Source organism: Aotus nancymaae, unplaced genomic scaffold (genome assembly GCF_030222135.1).
Source record: "Aotus nancymaae isolate 86718 unplaced genomic scaffold, 86718_ANA_hifiasm-v0.15.2.pri h1tg000029l, whole genome shotgun sequence".
Taxonomy (NCBI): domain Eukaryota; kingdom Metazoa; phylum Chordata; class Mammalia; order Primates; family Aotidae; genus Aotus; species Aotus nancymaae.
Window position 1 is genome coordinate 50,677,345 of NW_026988442.1, and position 21,116 is coordinate 50,698,460.

Below are 21,116 nucleotides of genomic sequence, written 5' to 3' on the forward strand. Positions count from 1 at the left end.
CTGCCTTTTTGCTCACAAAATGTTGTTAGTTTTTTTTCCCTCTAATATTCTCCCCACATTCATTTAGTTTTGGGAGAGAGGAACAGTGTTAAAAAATACCCTTAGCTGTCTTTTTAACAGGACTTTTGGAGACAGAAAAAGTAGCTGTGTATGTTGTATTTGCTAGTTTTAGCTAAAGTCTCCTCAATTTACTTCATTTTTATTTTTTTTATGTTTTCAGAGCAAATAGCCAAAATAATACTTATTTTTATCACTATTATTTGATATTTAATATTCCGTTCTAATAGTTACTCTGCTACTATTATTCATTATAATTGTTATTTTTCTAATCTCCACTTCACAGTAAACAACCCTTCAATGAGCTTCAGAAATTTTCTTTTTGTTGCCCTAAAGCATTTTTAAATATATTTAAATCTATAAAATATAATCTATTCAATCACCATTAATAGAAGATATTTACTAATCATTTAACATGTGCCAGAATCTATACTAGGTAGTGAGAATACTAAATTAAAAGACACCCTTGCTTTCTAGGATTTCACGTTCTAAGGGAAAAGACATGGAAGTATGTGTACTTTTAAATGTAATACATGGTTAATGTTATGCCAGAAGTAGGCTTAGTATTCTAAGGGATATATAAATAAGCGCCTAATCCCACTTTATGCTAAAACCAACAATTAAAGGACAAACAGAAGCAAGGTGAATAGGGATTCCAGACAGATGACACAGCTTTGACAAAAGCATGGCAGTATCAAGTAAGCCAATACATTAGGAAAATTGATTTCAAAGATTATAAATCCCCATTTTTTAAAATTAGACTGAGTTTTTTTTTCTTTAGACATCTCAGATAAGTGCACCACCTTGGTGAGAAAAGCATAAATTTAGTATTTTTACCATCATTTTTTGTAGGAGAAAATTAAATACAGTCAAGCCAATAGCAGAGCTAGAACTAGAACTAAAATTTGTTTTTCTGACTGTCATCTGAATGGTTAATCATTGAATAATTCTAACTCTACATTCTGAAACTGTTAGTTCCTTAGCTGTCTTATTTTTATCAGTGTTGCACATAATTACAGTAATAACTAACATTCATCATAAGGCTTACAATGTGCCAGGAACAATGCTAAAACTTTGCATACATTATCTCATTAAAAATCTTTAAAACAGATGAGTATTCTGACAAGTCACTGCTTCTAGCCAACTTGCTACACTACAAAGGTAATATATTAGTTAAGCATAAAATCTAAAATCCCTCATTTTCACTTTAAAGCACCCCAGAGTCTGGTTCAACCATACTTATATGCCTTAGCCAATATGAATTCCTACTAGTGTTCAAAGTGATTTAGGTCATATTTGCTCATGAACATTTTATTTCTTCATTTTCTTATTCAACAAAAAATGTAGTAAGCAGTAACTATGTGCCAAGCACCATATAAGTTATGGCATTAAAGAAATAAAAGATGCCTGTTTAATGCCTTTGCCCTTAAACAATTTATAGTTAAGAAAGAATAAAATCAATGACTATAATAAAGCATATATGGTGCATCAATTAAGGTAAATCCTGGAATACAGAAGAACATTTGAAGAAAACAACTAATTCACTTTGCAGGGATAAGGGGATGTTTCAAAAGGAGTTGATGCTTAATGTAAATAAATCCTAAGGAATAAGAAAAAGTGAGCAAGACAGAAACAAACATAAATGAGGGGGCAATGGCATTATAGACACAAGGGACCACACTTTAAGAGGCATGAGAAAGTTTGCCCCTTTCTATCTAAATAGTAGAATTTAAGACTAAATTTAATTAAAGATGATTGTTTAAAAATCACTACTTCAGAGAAGCTTTTCTTGACAATCCCCGATTTGGTAAATTGCCTGTTTCAGATTCCCACAACAGGCTTCACTATAGATTTTATCTATCTTGCTCACACTGCTCCCCCAGAATTTAAGAAACAATAGGAGTTCACAAAGTGCCTGTTTAGCAAATGAATAAGTGGTGAATAAACGTGTGAGGAAATTACCAATGCCTCAGTATAGATGAAGTGATTGAAGGGTATATTTGGGAAGTGGCAAGAGATGACCAATAAGCTTTAAGTGCATTTATGCAATGAAAATAACTCTAAAAATTATCTTGAAGGTAATGGTAACCCTTTCAATGAGTTTAAGTAGGCAAACCCCTGATCCTGGTTTACATTTTAGAAGGAGTACTCTGGCAGCTGAGGGGTGAGTGAACTGGTTTTTGGATGGTTGAGGGGAAGAAAAAGACAAGGTAAGAAGTGATTGTAATAGTCCAGATGAAGAGAAAGAAAAGAACGGGCAGATTTTGAACTCCTTCAGAGAAAAAAATCTACCTAACTTACTGATTAATTGGTTCTGAGGTTGGGATAAAGAAGTTGAGGATGATTGTCAGGTTGTCATGCTATGAAAGATAAAATCATTTTGAAGATAATATAGTATATTTAGTTTGATACATACCAAGTTTGAGATGTTTATAGGACGAATGAGCAGAGATGTCTACCAGAATGCAATGTCTGCAACACCAGACAGAGGTTAAGGTATATATTTCAGCTATAGATATGGAAGTCATCAGCCTGAAAAGCAACAATTCTCAATCTTGTCTGCTAATTATATTCACTTGGAATGCTTTCTGAAAACATTCAAGCCTGGGTTCTATCTCCACAAATTTTATTTAGTGCTTCTGAAATAAGTTTGGGGAGTCAATGTTAAAAACCTACACACCTGAATCTGATACATAGTCACTATTAAGAACCACCAACAGGCAATTTAAATCATGGATATCGATCAGATTCATTTTTTCCAAACAGTAGGTTGCACACATTGAGGAAGATTCAGACAAAATTATCAGAAATATTATGATAATAATAACTGCAATTTATTGAGAAGCTATGGCAGGAACTGTGCTAATGATGTTACAGATATTATTTCTAGTGTAAGGGAAACCAGAAGGAAGTACAATGAAACCAATGAAAGTCAAGTCACGAAGAACAAAAACGAGTGAATCCTGCACCTTTAACTGAGATATCCAGATTCTCTCATTGGTACTGACTGAGCAGTTGGTGTGACCCACAGAGAGCCAGGAAAAGGAGGGTGGAGCAAGTGCCCACTGGTGAACTGCGCAGAGCAAGGGAAGCTCCCACCCCCAGCCAAGGGAAGAAGTCAGTGATTGTACTACCCTGCCTGGGAAACCATGATTTTCCCATGGATCTGTGCAACCTGCAGATCAGGAGATCCTCCCATGAGCCCATGCCACCAGTGCCTTGGGACCCAAGCATGGATCTGTGCACTCTTGGCAGACTCAGGTTGTGACCACCAGCAGCAAGTGGAGAGTGCCTAAGATGAACTTGGGAGAAGGGACAGCCACCATCACTGCAGCCCACAAAAACCCCACCCAAAGGTTAGAGCCCCAAAGGTCAAAGGTAGATAAGCTCACAAAGATGAGAAAGAACCAATGCAAACATGCTGAAAACTCAAAAGCCAGAGTGCTTCTCTTCTCCAAATGATCACAATTCCTCTCCAGCAAGGGCATAGAACAGGAATGAGGCTGGGATGGATGAACTGACAAAAGTAGCGTTCAGAAGGTGAGTAATAACAAACTTTGCCAAGCTAAAGGAGTATTTCTAACCCAATGACCCAATGCAAAGAAGTGAAGAACCATGATAAAACATGACAGGAGCTCTCAATCAGAATAACCAGTTTAGAGAGGAACATAAATGACCTGATGGAGGTGAAAAGCACAACACGATAACTTCACAATGCAACCACAAGTATCAATAGCTGAACAGACCAAGTGGAGAAAAGAATCTCAGAGCTTGAAACTATCTTGATGAAATAAGGTATTCAGACAAGATTAGAGAAAGAAGAAGGAAAAGAAACAAACAAAACCTCCAAGAATTGAAGGATTATGTAAAAAGACCAAACCTATGATTGATTGGGGTACCTGAAAGCAATGGAAAGAATGGAAACAAATTGGAAAACATACTTCAGGATATCATCCAAGGGAACTTCCTCAACCTAGAAAGACAGGTCAACATTCAAATTCAGGAAATCCAGAGAACCCCAATAAGATACTCCATGAGAAGATCAATCCCAAGACACAGTCATCAGCTTCTCCACAGTCAAAATGAAGGAAAAAATGTTAAGGGAGTGAAAGAGAAAGGCCAGGTCACCTACAAAGGGAAGCCCATCAGACTAACAGCAAACCTCTCAGTGAAAACCCTATAAGCCACCAGTGATTGGGGGCAAATATTCAACATTCTTAAAGAAAAGAATTTCTAACCAAGAATTTCATATCTGGCTAAACCAAGCTTCATAAGTGAAGGAGAAATAGAATTCTTTTCAGACACACAAATACTGTGGGAATTTGTCACCACTGGTCCTGTCCACCTTGTAAGAGCTCCTGAAAAAATGTACTAAATATGGAAAGGAAAAACCATTACCAGCCACTAGAAAAACACACTGAAGTACACAGACCAGTGACACTATGATGCAACTACACTAACAATTCTACAAAATAACCAGCTAGCATCATGATGACAGGATCAAATTCACACATAACAATAATATCCTTAAATGGGCTAAATACTCCAATCAAAAGACACAGAATGGCAAGCTGGATAAAGAGTCAAGACCCACTGGTGTGCTGTATTCAAGAGACCCATCTCACATGCAAAGATACACATAGGCTCAAAATAAAGGGATGGAGGAAAATTTACCAAGCAAATGGAAAGCAGAAAAAAGCAGGGGTTGAAATCCTAGTTTCTGACAAGATAGAATTTAAACCAACAAAGATCAAAAAAGACAAAGAAGGGCATTACATTATGGTAAAGAGTTCAATTCAACAAGAAGAGATAACTCTCCTGACTATATATGCCCCCAATACAGGAGCACCCACATTCACATTCTTGGAGACCTACAAAGAGACATAGACTCCCACACAATAACAGTGGGACATATTAATATCCTGACATCAAATTAGACAGATCATCAAGGCAGAAAATCAACAATCATATTTAAGACTTGAACTCAGCTCTGGATCAAATGAACTTGATAGTTATCTACAGAACTTTCCACCACAGAACAACAGAATATACATTCTTCTCAGTGCTATATGGTGCTTACTCAAAAACTGATCACCTAAGTGGAAGTAAAACACGCCTCAGAAAATGCAAAAGAACTGAAATCACAACAAACAGTCTCTTAGACCACAGCACAATCAAATTAGAACTCAAGATTAAGAAACTCACTCAATCATACAACTACATAGAAATTGAACAACCCACTTCTGAATGACTTCTGGGTGAATAATGAAATTAAGACAGAAATCAAGAAGTTATTTGAAACTAATAAGAACAAAGAGAACATACCAGAATGTCTGAGACACAGCTAAAGCAGTGTTAAGAGGGAAATTTACAGCACTAAATGCTTCCATCAAAAAGCTAGAAATAGCTCAAATCTACATCCTAACATCACAACTAAAAGAACTATTTACAGACATCCACGAGCAAACAAATCCCAAAGCTAGCAGAATACAAGAAATAAAGAAGATCAGAGCAGAACTGATGGAGATAGAGACACACAAAAAAAACCCTTCAAAAAAATCAATAAATCCAGGAGGTGGTTTTTTGAAACAATTAATAAAACAGGCCACTAGGTAGACTAATAAAGAAGGAAAGAAGATTCAAATAGACCCAGTAAATATGATAAAGAGGATATCACCACTGATGCCACAGAAATACAAACAACCATCAGAGAATACTATAAACACCTCTATGCAAAAAAACTAGAAAATCCAGGAGAAATGGATACATTCCTGGGTACATACATTCTCCCAAGACTGAACCAGAAATAAGCTGATTCCATGAAGAGACCAATAACAAGTTCTGAAATTGAAGCAGTAATTAATAGCCTACCAACCAAAAAAGCCCAGGACCAGACAAATTTACAGCTGAATTCTACCAGAGGTACAAAGAAGAGTTGGTACCATTTCTTCTGAAACGATTCCAAACAATTGGAAAGGAGGGACTCATCTCTAATCCATTTTATAATGCCAGCATCATCCTGACATGAAAATCTGAAAGAGATAAAACAAATAAACCTTCAGGCCAATATCCCTGATGAATATCAATGCAAAAATCTTCAATAAAATGCTGGCAAAATGAATCCAGCAGCACATCAAAAAGCTTATCCACCACAATCAAGTTGGCTTCATCCCTGGGATGCAAGGGTGATTCAACATATCCAAATCAATAAACATAATTCATCACATGAACAGAAAAAAGACAAAAACCACATGATTATCACAATAGATGCCGAAAAGGACTTTGATAAAATTCAACATGCCTTTATGTTAAAAACTCTCAATAAACTGGGTTTGAAGGAACATATCTCAAAATAATAAAAGCCATTTATGAAAAACCCACAGCCAATATCATACTGAATGGGCAAAAGCTGGAAGCATTCCCCTTGAAAACTGGCACAAGACAAGGACACTCTCTCACCACTATCTTTAAAACAGTATTGGAAATTCTGGCCAGGGCAATCAGTCAAGAGAAAGAAATAAAGGGTATTGAGATAGAAAGAGAGGAAGTCAAATTGTCTTTGTTTGCACATGACATTATCCTATACCTAGAAAACCCCATCATATCAGTCCAAAAGCTTCTTAAGCAGGTACACAACTTCAGCAAAATCTCAGGATACAAAATCCACATGCAAACATCACAAGCATTTCTATACACCAACAACAGACAAGCAGAGAGCTAAGCCATGAATGAACTCCCATTCATAATTGCTACAAAGAGAATAAAATACCTAGGAATACAGCTAACAAGGAAAGTGAAGGACCTTTTCAAGGAAAACTACAAACCACCGCTCAAGGAAATCAGACAGGAATCAAACAAATGGAAAAACAATCCATGCTCATGTATAAGAACAATCAATATCATGAAAATGACCATACTGACAAAGTAATTTATAGATTCAACAATACTCTTATTAAACTATTGACATTCTTCACAGAATTTGAAAAAACTATTTTAAAATTCATAAGGAACCAAAAAAGAGCCCATATAGCCAAGACAATCCTAAGCAAAAAGAACAAAGCTGGGGACATCACCCTACCCAACTTCAAACTATACTACAAAGCTACAGTAACCAAAATAGCATGATATTGGTACAAAAACAGACACATAGACCAATGGTACATAATAGAGGATTCAGAAATAAGACCACACATCTACAACCTTCTGATCTTCAACAAACCTAACAAAAACAAGCAAAGGGGAAAGGATTCCCTATTTAATAAATGGTGCAGAAAATTGAAAATGGACCTTTTCCTTACAGCTTATACAAAAATTAACTCAAGATTGATTAAAGACTTAAATATAAAACCCAAAACTATAAAAACCCTAGAAGAAAATCCAGGCAATACCATTAAGTACATAGTCATGGGCAAAAGTTTCATGACAAAAACATCAAAAGCAATTGCAACAAAAGCAAAAATTGACAAATGAGATCTAATTAAACTAAAGAGCTTCTATAAAGCAAAAGAAACTATCATCAGAGAAAACAGACAACATACAGAATGACAGAAAAATTCTGCAATCCATCCATCTGACAAAGGTCTAGTATCCAGACTCTACAAGGAACTTAAACAAATTTACAAGAGAAAAACAAACAACCCCGTTATAAAGTGTGCAAAGGACATAAAAAGACACTTCTCAAAAGAAGATATTTATGCAGCTAAAAAAAAATATTTAAAATAAGTTCAACATCACTTATCATTTAAGAAATTCAAATTAAAACCACAATAAGATACCATCTCATGCCAGTCAGAATGGTGATTATTAAAAAGTCAAGAAACAACAGATGCTGGTGATACTATAGAGAAACAGAAACACTTTTACACTTTTGGTGAGAATGTAAATTAGTTCAAACATTGTGGAAGACAGTGTGGTGATTCCTCAGAGACCTAGAACCAGAAATACCATTTGACCCAGCAATCCCATTACATGGTATATACCCAAAGATACATGCATGCATATATTCATTGCAGCACTATTCACAATAGCAAAGACATGGAATCAACCCAAATGCCCATCAATGATAGACTGGATAAAGAAATTGTGGTACATATACACCCTGAAGTACTATGCGGCCACAGAAAGGAACGAGATCATGTCCTTTACAGGAATATGGATGGAGCTGGAAACCATTAGTCTTTCCCAACTAATGTAGTAACAGAAAACAAAATATTGTATATTCTCACTGGGAGCTGAATGATGAGAACACATGGACACTGGGAGGGGAAAAACACACACTGGGGTCTGTTGGGGGGGTGTGTGAGGGGAGGAAGAGCATCAGGAAATACGGCTAATGCATGCTGGGCTTAATACCTAGGTGACGGGTTGAAAGGTGCGGCAAACCACCTTGGCACACATTTATCTATGTAACAAACCTGCGTATCCTATGCACGTACCCCAGAACTTAAAAGTCACGATTCTTCCATTAAGTCTTTCACAGTAGTTTCAGTTTACTTCATGTCTTTAGTCTCAATTTGGCATTTAGAATATGCTAATTTATACATAGTGATATAATTCAAGTGTTTATACTCTAAACAGTATGAAACAGTAGTTAAGAGCAACAGCTGTAGAGCTAACTTTCTAGTTTGAAACCCAAATTATCCTATTCTTTGCCAGCAATTTTGATCTTGGGAAAGCTACTGAATTTCTTTTTCAGTATACTATATATACTTAAGGTAGAATGTATATGTATGTATAGACACACATACATACTAAAATTGTGTATACATAGGAAGTATAGTGTGTGTGTGTATATATATGTATGAATACACACAAATATATATATATATACATATTTGTGGTTTTTACCTAGTTCAGTGGGAATAATTATAATAGCCAATGTTTATTAAGCTAGGCACTGTATCAAACACTCTAGGCACTGTTTGAAGTATTAATTCATTAATTTAATTGATTTTCATTATAACTCTAGAGAGTAGCATATCAGTGTCCTCATTTCACAGATGAAAACACTGAAGAAAAGAGAGATTAAGTAACTTTCCTAAAATAAAAATTGCCAGTAGAGTAGAAGATGTGGGATCCTAACACAGGATTCCAGCTCTAGAACCCTATCTCCTCGCCACTGTGGTATACAGCTTTACTCCTTATTATACAGTAGCCTCAACTAATTCTTATGAGATTAAGTTGAATTTAAGGAAAAAAAAATGAGTAGGGATAATAGTATACATTTACATGCCTCACATCATAATGTAGTTCATTTGAACCAGTCTCTGTTGCTTTTTAGAAAGAGGAGTCTCAGGGAGGAATATTGAATTATCCTTTAACTTACTATTCTTAATCTTCCTGTATTGCCATTTTTTTTAAGTCTTAGGGTAAAGAAAGGGTCCTTTTCCTCTAAATGACTTTTATCTGCTTTTTTGAGAAAGAAACCTGTGTGTAAATGTTTAAACACTTTAGAGCAACTCAAAGCCCAGTGATATCCAAGTTTTCTTTCAGAAATGGGACTATGATTCTGAAACAAGTACTAAAAATTTGTTGGGCTCCTTCCAGGTGTATGGCTCTTTCCTAGGCAATGTGAAGTCACAAAGATTAATAAGTATGACTTCACAAGAACTTCTAGAAAATACAGCTTTCAAATAATGCAGATTTCTACAGGAAAAAACCGAGTATTCTCAGTTATATGAGTCTCCCATTGTTCTAAAAATACAGTCAGAGGAGCACCTTTGTCTGGTTTTATTTTAACTCTCCCTGTAGAATTTCAGGAGTTTTACTGCTGACATACTTTTTATGGATGATTTATACTAAGTGAAGGTAATAGTTTCCAATTTTTTCACAATTACCATGTACAAATGACGTCTTCCTGCATCTGATACCAAAAGTCACATCCCAGCTGTCACATCTAAAGGAAATCTGCTCTTGGACAGTATCCAGCTTTTTTACTAATCTCAGGCAATACTAAAATGCCTCTGGTGTATGGAGTAGAAGAAGGTGATATTAAAAGTATTTGCAAACATGGTTTACTTTATCATTTTTAAATGAACAAAGAACAAAGGTAAAATATTCAGTGACTTCAGTGATTCAAAATAGCAATTTTAATTTCCAATTTTCCCTAAGACAAAGTCCTTTTTATCCAACTATTCACCATAGTAACATGAGTATTCATTGTATTAAAATGATCCCACTAGATTGTCCTTGCTCTAGGAAATGTCAAAAACAAAGCCAAAGCTAAATCAGATTATGTACCAATAAAATGGAGTTTACATCAGGGACAAGCAGGAGGTCTCTTAGGATCTGAAATCTAGGACTTTTGAGTGCTTGTGGATAGACTGAGAAATGTTCTCATGTGCAATTTTGATAGAAAATTTTATTAAAATCCTTCAGTTTGTTTCTACCCCCTACCTTGTCTACTAACCACTAAATCTACTCAGGAATTTAATTTTCATTCTCAAAGTCTCAAGAGGGTTAGAGCTCTGAAAATGACTTCAAAATATAGGTACTGCTCTTTTGTTTTTTATTTTATTTTTTCCAGGAATAAGAACATTGGCAAACAAATGTTCTTAGTTTAGAAATCATAATCTAGCATTCAAGATTCTACACTTATCTGGTCTCAACAAACCTTTCCTGTGATAAGTCTAAATTATCCCACTAGGCTATAGCCAAAATGAACTATTCTATTATTTGCTTTCTTCCTCCCTACCTTTAATTATGTTGCTTCCTCTGCCCAAAATGACCCTTTCTCTATCTTGGGCAGTCTTCAAGATCTACCTCATGGCATTCACTATTTTCCATATTCTGCTATAGTTACTTGTATTTTGTAGTTATAACCCATTACCTGTAAACTACTGAAGGCAGAGACCTGCAGAATTTTATATCTTTGCCCAGTAAGTTATTTCTAGAACATTGTAGGGTTTTGTATATTTGTTTTTAAAAATTGCATTATTCTGAGATTCAACTGACCCTATGCCAATTTGGGGGAACAGCAGCACACTGAGGAAATTTCTTCAGAGAAGAGAAGTGAAATTCAGAGATGTAACAAAATGCCATATTTAAGCATGTAAATTTAATCCAAATATCATATTACTCATTTGTACTTTGAAGTTTACTGACAATTTTAAGCAGATAGATGCTTTTACATTAAATAATGACCAGCAATTCAAAATATTATGCTCTATCAAATGGGAACTTGAATTGTTCTATTTCTATATATAGTATTCTATTTATAACATATTTTATTTTAGTATTCCATCTAGAATAAAAATGCCAAGAAATAAAATTATTAAAAACATGTTGTATTTAACTTTCAGTAAAATTTTTTGTCCCGGACATTTTTGATGACTGAGTATCATTAAATCTGTGCTATGTAAATTTGCCCCATTATTTTCTTTAAGCCTTTATTTTTACCCCTTAATTTTATTATTAAAAAATAGACAAGAAAGACCTTAGGTTGCTGTTAAATTTTCCCCAAATTCTAGTAATCTTTCAGTCATGAAAAAAGTAGATGGTATACTACAGAGAAGCAAAGAATCTACACACATAGAATTCTAAGAGTTTGAATCAGCCTAGTAGTCAGATGCAAAGTTTAAACACAAAATCTTTCATCAAGTCACAATTCTTATTGTCAGTAAGTGTTAGAATTGAATTGGATATAGCATGTTGTTCTTTGTTTGCATTTTTATAATTATATTTCAGTGTAGCATATGTTTCTTATTTGATAAAGAGAATGAGGGAGAGGGAACAAAACTAAACTGCACGATGACTTACAAAATCTTGCCAGTAGCCCATCCAACCTCTTAGAATGTCTATAACAAAGTCTGTGGACAAAGGATGTTGACAATAATATGTTTGCTACAGTCAGGTACTCTTATAAGTGTTTCATATACATTAACTCACTTAATATTTACCACAACTCTTTGAAGTAGGTGCCACTATTCTCCCTATATTACATATCAGGAAACAAGCCAAGATCATACAGCTGGTAAGTAGTATGGCTAAGATTTGAATCCAGAGAACATGGCAGTCTAGACACTGAACCATCACACTAACCCCTTACTGCAGCTAGCCATTACAAACCAGAAGAATTTGCAAATCAAGTTTCCATTGCTCTAACACAAGGAAACGGGCACTTTGGAGGCACTATCAGGCAGCGTGTCCCAGTTTGGGATTCTGGGGAAACAAGGGCTTTGAATCTGCCCTACTCATCTTCCTGCAACTGTCAGCAAGCATATTGGAATGAAAGAGAAGAAAGTAATGCCTGACTGTTCACAAAGCAGCAGCTTAAATCCACTTCCACATTAGTTGGTCCCAATCTGCTTTCTCAGAGCCTGAGGTAAGTCCTATTCCTCCATTTTATTCAAAGGACTCTCCAAATGACCTAGTTAGTATCAGATACTTCCACACTTGCTACTCTTTATTTCCAAGTTTTATTCCTATGAAGTCAAAACCCCTTCTGTAAGACTTAATTACCCATACTGAGCCTGGAATTAAACAAGATTGGTCACGTCTCTATTTTGAGCTGATACTTCTGTCCCCTGCCAGCACACTAGGTCCACCTTCAGTCTCATGCTGACAATGATGGCTTATATAACACACAAAGCTATTTTACTTTGCATGTTGTATAAAACCCTATGCAAGGAATTATGCACAGTTTATAAAGCCCTATACCAGGAATTATACACTCTAAAAGTCTTTAAAGCAATTTTCACTAAAGTTATGGGATGCATAATTATACAGTTTGACCTAAACCTTCATTTATCTAATATCAAGGAATTTACATGAGGAAAAAAAGGTTACATGTAACTCATTCTAAGATTCATCAGCTTATAGATTAAGTTGAAACTGACTGTAGCATACTACCTATTAAAAGTCAATTTAAAATATAAACACAACTTATTGTATAGGTTTTCTAATCTCCTTGAAAGCAGGAAATGACTTTTTCTTTTCTGCATTCCCCATAACACCAAATATATACAGTATCATGCAATGATCAGCCTTTACAATGCTTACTGAATTGAATTACTCAAATAGTTGTTTATAGACAGTTTACCTTTAAAAACCTTTATGATGTATAATGAAATGCATGTAAAATAGTATAAACAAAGGCAACCTTTGTAAGGAAGATGACCAATCATTACCGGGCAAGTTTACAATCAGTTTTACCATTCTAAAGGTCAAGATTATCTTGCCATGCAGAAAGAAAGGTTGACATTGCATTTAACCAACATTCTAACCAGTCTTTACTTTTTAATGTATACTTTGAAATAGTAACAGAGAAAATTTCTCTGATTTGTGACAGAAATGACAATTTTAAAATAGTAATTTTTCCACCTTACAAAATTATTGAGAGATCCTCATTTAAATGCCACTAAAGGAAAGTAACAAAAAATCTTTATGGTCTGGTTTTCTTGAAAGGTCAGGAATACAGTGAAAAATAGCAGAATGCTGTGAAACCAATACCAAGAAGAATCCCAAAGCAATGCCAAGAAACAGAATGTACTCATAATGACTAATACATGCAAATACTGGAAATAAATTCTAACAGATTAGACAGGTTTTGTTGCAACTAAAAGGTATATTCAAATCATTTCAAAATTAATCAAGCTTAAGAATATGGCAATCTTCCCTACTAATAAGAATATAAGCTGGCTAAGTAGCCTGAATAACATATAAATTATAGTCAATATCAGTAGGCAGAATATGTTTTTAATTAAAAAGGAGAAACTTACCCCTTAACTGAATCAATTCATTGTTTCAGACTTCCTTAAATATATTCATTTTTTAAATCTTTGTCATTTAACTCTGATGAAGCATTAAATTACAACCAGGCTATAGAATCATGAAGACAAAACCATCTTTCTGTTGACAACTGCTCCAACATGTTTATCTCTTTTTGATCATTTAATATGGAGCATCTGAAAAGTTCTCTAACATTGATGCAGAAGTATGTACACTATTTTAAAAAATGAAATATATTTCCTTCAAAATCTGAATGTTAAATATAGGTAGTTTCTTACTCAAGTATATAATTCTTAGGATATGCTACAACAAATCAAAGTTAAATGCATTATATATAACTTGATGGGTGAAAATAGTCTAAAATAAATGGCAGAGTTTCGGGACAAAATGGACATAAAATCCAAATCATTTGCATGTTTAATATAGTCAAGTATTTTCAGTTTGAAAATGAAAGTAAGCAAAGGATGAAGCTCTCTGGGTCAAAAAATCTTCAACAAGCTTAAATGTCACAAGCTTCCTTTGTGAAAAACAGATTTATAATCTGCTTTCATCTATGAACAATGTGTTAGTGTATATCTACCTTAAAAGCACCAAGAGCATCAGTATTTCAATAGATCTGAGAAATGATTAAAACCAATGTCTTTAAAACAGTTCAGATAATGCAATATAAATTTCAGGAAATTAGTTTATAGGTCAGATGCTAATAAAGATGATTCTATTCATCAAACTTTCATTGCTATGTAGCACACTACAATGATAGCAGCATCAGTTTCTATGCTTAAGAAATTCCAAATAATAAAAATATTTGTAATATATCATTATCTATAAGCAGCTAGCTATGATGTATCCTTATCAGTTTGATCAATTTATAGTATTTTTATCACTTGAAGTAAAATATAAAGATCGACTCTATTCAGGCTTAATCTGGAAAAATCTGAAGTGCCTCAAACCTTGCTTTTAATCACATTCAAAGAATCTCTTGCTTTAGCCCCCTCTACCCCACAAGAAGCTAAAGTAAACACAAATTCAAACACATACACACACACAGGCACACAGATACACACCCATTTCTAATAATCATATTGTTTAGCTTCTGTAAATCTTACTTGTTCAAATATCCTAAGGAAAGTCTGACAGTAAACAATTACATTAATGAACATATTTTCAATGAGTAAGAACTAGAAAAAGCAAGCACCCTACATTATGATAGTATCATCATAATTCATGAGGTCATACCTGATGACTTAGAGATTGAAAAGGCTCACAAGTTCCAGACTGCATGACCTTTCTATTTCCAGAAACCCCTAAAGACTGCATTTCCTGTCTTACAAAAGATAATCACAGCCATCTCTATGTCTCAGCATCTTCAGGGCTAGTGAAAAAAATATCAAACAGCAGATCTGTCCATCAGTATCTGTTTAAGCCATCATCAAGATATCAAATCACATATACTATTTATCGTCTCCCCTGTGCAGTTACAAACACCCCATACTAAGAGAGACTGACACAGTTGTATTTGCTGATGCTGCTAATGCTGTCTGAAAACAGTAAGCTTACTGCTTAGAGCAATTCTGCATCATCCAAACAGATCATGAGCCACATCCTTCAGATTTCCCATTTCTGCTACTATGAAGATTTCATTTGCCAAGTATAGTCAAATTTTTTCAGTCCTTTAAAAATAAGCAGTTTTCCATTTAATTAAGTATCCAATGCGTCTGTTGCAAATATCATGTTAAAATGTCAACTCTTAATTATTAGGCAGCTTTCGCTATACGTGACTAAACTTTAAGCTTTATGATTTACCAAGCAAAATTATACTCTCTTAAAGGAATCTTTCCTCCAAACTCTGGATCAATCATCACTTATCCAAGCCATCAAAATAATGAGTGCCTAAAAAGAATTTTTATTTTGGCAATCTTTGATAATTGTGTACAATAGTAAATAGTTAAATATATATTCACCTTTTAATTTTCAGGGATTTCATTCACGTTTCAGATTCTTCATACCAACATACATTTTATATTTTTATTTAGTATCTCCTTCTAAACAGTTAACATGCAAAAGATAATGTGCTATTATCAAATTCTAAGACTGCATGGTTACGTCTAGTAATGAAGCCTATGTAAGCTACTGGCATTTTTATTATGAATTTTTACTGTGTTTTATTTGTCAAAGTTTGAGTAATGTTTTCTTTTACCACAACATAGCAGAATCAGGAAACTTTAAGATTGATAAAGTGTTTTCATAATAGAAAATCAATATCTCAAAAATTATAATTGGAAATGCTTTCTCTTTACCATGTGACAAAATGTTGTGTTTTAGAGATAAAGAAAACACAAATAAAAAAAAAAAGACTCAGATTATAGTCAATTCAACTACATTCAAAATTAAGACACCAAGTACAACATATTACTTTGAAATAGCCCTCAAATTATGAACAGCCTAAATTCATGACTCTGTGAACCCTTTATTTATCTACCTGTGAATAGCTTCCCTTCTCCCACTTACAACATTTGATGGAGACTAGTCACAGTGAGTCTTAAGAAACTAGGCTGATCCAAATTATCCCTTTACGTAAACTACTGCCTCTAACTGCACAGGTTCCAGACACAGAGCTTGGTAGTTTGGCTGTATGTATATGACAACACATCTGAATGAAAAATCACATGTAAACAAATATTTCTATCTATGTAGTATTTACCCCCTTATTATAATCAAAATAGATACCACCCTTTAAGATCTATCTTCTCAATAAAGCCTTCCTAAGCTATACTGTCGCTCTTTCTATATTCATTCTTTCCTGTAGAAAATATTGAACACCTTCTATGAGTCAGGTACTATATAGGTGCTAGGGACTCCTTAACAAACAACACAAAACCTGCCATCACAGAAAGCAGATAAATCAAACAAGTATATTTTGTTATAACTGAAGAATTAAAAGTTGATATGAAAGCAATAGCAAGGCATCATACCCAATCTAGGGATCCGAAAGGATTTCCCTAGGGAAGTACTGTTAAAACAGAAGATACTGACCTAGTCACTGTCAAGGAATGGTAAATACAGCATGGCTAGACCATAACGTGTAAGAACAGAGGGGAGAGATGAAAAGCGAGGGCCAGTCATGGTAAGCCTCAGGAGCCATTTAAAATGTGAGCTTTACACTTAGGGAAATGAGAAACCATCAACATAATCAGGTTTAAATTATCCCTGCTAATCTATAGACAGTCAATTGAGTAAAACAAAACCAGAGGAAGGGAGACAAATTAGATGTTACGTAACTTCAATCAGGGGATGATGGATGGCCTGAACCAAAGAAGTGGCAGTAGGAATGAAGAGTAATGAATAGATTCCAGATACACATCTTAGTGAAAAAAAGATAGAATTTGGAGATTGAATGTGAGAAATGAGGGAAAGAGAAATGTCAAGCAAAGTTCATTCCTAACCTCCTCTATTATTATATATCAAAGTTATTAAAGAATCAATAATAAAAAATAAGAAAATTGAACTTTTCCTTCAGGTATTTTGTCATAGCATGAATATAAACATTGATATTTTTATCATTCTCTGGATGTTATCAGTTAGTATATGTAATCTTATCTTCTTCAGTGTTTTCTTGCAAACACAATTGATCTTTGCAATAAAAACATGAAACCTCAGTGCAAGGCAGCTCTTAATCTATTATTTAGTTGATAAGATCTATTTAAACCAAAAAAGTTCTTAAAATCTATTACTTGACCCTCTTAATAGTAATTTAACATGATGAATTACTAAAAACTATAAGATACTTAGTTTTTAGAAAACCATTGCGCTAAAACAAATTATTTATTCATACAGTATGCTACTCATACCAGTGTTACCAAGGTATAGTCATAATAGTAAAGCAGAATACGTCTAGACATTCCCTAGCCTTAACAAATATTTGATAAAAGAAATATGAGTAGCCAAAACCTAGCAGAACACCACCCTTGGACTGAATGAAGAGAGAGCCAAAAGAGAGTATCTTAGTCCATTTGGGCTGCTATAACAAAATACCACAGTCAACAACATACCACAGCATATCAACAACAAATACTTATTTCTCACAGCTCTTGAGCCTGAGAAGTCTCACTATAAACTCACAGGGCAGAAAAGGGGGACTAACTCCGTTTATGAGGTCTCTGCCCTCATGTTCTAATCACCTCCGAAATGTCTCAAATAATGCCCTTGTATTGGTGATTACATTTTCAACATATGAACTTCAGAGGTGCAAAAACATTCACACCACGGCAGAGTAAAAAGCACACATTGAGGGTAACTTTATTTATTTAATGACTTGCTGCACATAAGAACATTTCAAATGATAAATGATCAGTATCTTAAAAAGAGGAAGAACTTCTTTATTATAATTACTGCTTGTTTAGCAATGCACTCATTTTACAGATGGGAAAAACTAAATTCTAGAGAAGTTAAGTGACATATCCAAGATCAGTTAGTAGCAGAGCCAAGGTCAGAATTCAGAATTTCTGTTTCCTGGTTTTCCCCAACATAAATCACTGTTTTTAACTATATTTTTGTATAAACATACTATATCTTAGTAATTCAAATAACATCCATTTTAATATTTTTTAGGTTGAGAAACAGTAAAAAGAAACTGTAAGAATCACAAGTTTTCTATATTAAATTTCTATATTATCATAAAGCATTTACCTTTTATTTGTATTCAAAAGCAACGTGCTTCAAAGAATACCTCAGTAACTACAAGTAATTCCTTTTGTTTTACATACTACTGCTTTAAAAAGTGTAAATTAGTTCAACTTCTCAAAATAACTTGGCAAAATGTATTGTCTTAAAAATGTTCTATTGTTTGCCTTAGTATTTCCTGTCTAAAGGCAATAGTGCAGATTAGGATTTTTGCTCAAAGCTGTTTAGTGCTATATTATTTAGAAGAAAGCTGAGCGCAGTGGCTCACACCTGTAATCCCAGCACTTTGGGAGGCTGAGGCAGGCAGATCACCTGAGGTTAGGAGATTGAGACCAGCCTCACTAACATGATGAAACCCTGTCTCTACTAAAAATACAAAAAAAAAAAAAAAAAAAAAAAAAAAATTACCCAGGTGTGGTGGCACATGCCTGTAATCCCAGCCACTCAGGAGGCTGAGACAGGAGAATCACTTGAACCTGGGAGGTGGAGGTTGCAGTGAGCTGAGATCATGCCATTGCACTCCAGCCTGGGTGACAAGAGTGAAACTCCTTCTCAAAAAAAAAAAAAGAAGTAAAAAAATCAAAATAATAAGATAAAGATTAGTTAAATTATGGAATGCCAAAAGTGTAATGCCATGTAACCATTGAATATTATGATCAGAAGATATTAATGACAAAGGAAAATATATAGCATAATAGCATATTAAATGGAAAACAATATCCCAATATATTTTTGGGGTACAATTTCAACTATGTAAAACAAACACCAAAAAAAATAGACCAAATGTCTGATTTTTTAAAAATGGCTTCCAATATGACTCATCTTTTAAATATATACCTGTAGACTTCATGTTTTTCATAAAAATATGAACTAGTTTTTTGGAATATTTCAATAGTTCAACAAATACCACTGTTTCTCATGTGCTTCCTCTTTTCACTAAATTTTTGCTTCAGATTTCAGTTTTTCTAATGTTGTACTATATTTCTAGCCTAATTTCATGAAAATAATCAAATCTACTTTCATCGACTATCTAAACTTTAAAAAAAAATCATTCCTTATGTGACTTCGTATCATTTATTATGTGTGTGTGTGATTGATTGTTTACTTTCACACTTTATTTATACTGGGATAAAGCTGGTGCAGACTGTTTTTGACAAATTAACTCTCACAACAATCTTAGTGCTATATGAAAAAAATGGAAAAAACTGTATGGCATAACTTTGTGACACTATTTGTCTAACTAATCATTGCTAGTTAGAGTTGATCTTAAGTGATTTTCACTAACAGCAGGACAATGGAAAGCACTGGGAATACTGCAGAGTACCTACTTCTCTTTTTTTGAGAAGTGATGAAACTATCATATTTTCACATTTACAAGGAATATGGTCGAATTCGGGGGCATACATATCTATAGTGCACAGCAAAGCTATTAGGAAAGAACACCTTACAGATGGAGGTTGACCATTGCTATTGAAATCCTAATTATTATGGCAAATAATCAGCGCCGTCTGTTGGGGTAGATGTTGTAGGGTGCCACAACACAAAGGGTCAGTTCAGATGAAGTTTAGGTGAAGTGTTTGTGCCTCAAATAAAACACCTTTGCCTGTCTAAAATGGTAAAGATATGGTACCTTTTTAATATGCCAATGATAGTAGCAAATTTTAATAATACACCATTTCTTCTTTTACTCCAGTTATTAATAGATTCATTTTTTTCTAATTTAATCATCATCAGTAAAACTAGATCACACAATAGAGGAAAATAAGAGATGCAATAATTTTCTAGGTAATACTGACTTTGTATTTGGCTTTTTATACCAGTTACAAATGTACTTCATGTCTATACAGACAGAAGAAAACATAAAGATCAAAAAGATGGGGAGAATCACTCATAAAATTTCATTATACAGAGATAACCATTATTGATATTTTACTTTTAGTATTTTAAATAATATATGCCTAAAATGATAGTAAACTATTCATCTTTACCAAGTATTATATTATGAACATTTCCTTACATCAATAAGTACTTTTCTACAACATAATGTTTAATGGCTAACTGGTATTCTATCAAATAGAGGTAACATACTTCATTGAACCAATCTCCTATTCCTACACTTTTCAGTTTTTTCCATTTTTCACTATTATAAATAACAGTATGATAACATCTCTGTGTACGAAGCCTTACATGTATCTTCTGTTTTCTTAGAATAAACCCTAATAAGTAAACTTACTGGATCAAAGGATATACATGTTTTTGAGGCTTTGGGTAAAAACTACTAAATTTCCCTCCAGAAGGGTTATATCTATTTATATCATCCAATAGAAATATCTTGTTTCCTCATTGTCTTGCCAAAACTGTGTTATCACACAGTCTCTATGTAGAATAATACTTTCAAAAAGTTAATATGAAAATGGAAAAGGAAAGGTAGGTGTACATTAATACAAAGGTTTAAATTAAGGACAATTAAACCAAATAGAGTTACCTTTGTAGGTTTTCTAATAGTAACAACAAAAACTTAGGATAAATACAGCTTCCTTGTTTCTATGCTTATAGACAAAGATACACTGCTGATCCATAGGAAACATACCTAGGATTGTAAAGCAAAACAACTCTTTGAATAGAAGCTACTAAAAGATGGCAAAGCAGAC

At 34.0% G+C, this 21,116-nt stretch overlaps 1 protein-coding gene across 14 annotated transcripts in view; it reads right to left on the minus strand.

The window, feature by feature from the left end:
- Nucleotides 1-21,116, minus strand: part of SLC4A10 (solute carrier family 4 member 10) — a 359,094-nt gene that overhangs the window by 257,844 nt on the left and 80,134 nt on the right. For 4 of the 14 annotated variants that reach the window (XM_064382672.1, XM_021672519.2, XM_012440533.2 and 1 more), the window contains exon 1: nt 15,022-15,317. The exons of 6 other annotated variants lie outside the window; for them this stretch is intronic. In XM_064382672.1, coding sequence (XP_064238742.1) covers nt 15,022-15,102 — 81 coding nt within the window. In that variant the 5' untranslated portion in view covers nt 15,103-15,317. Of the gene's footprint in view, nt 1-5,999; nt 6,022-15,021; nt 15,319-21,116 lie in introns of those variants that run through there. 4 more of the 14 variants (XM_012440532.3, XM_012440526.3, XM_021672516.2 and 1 more) reach the window with 2 other exon arrangements.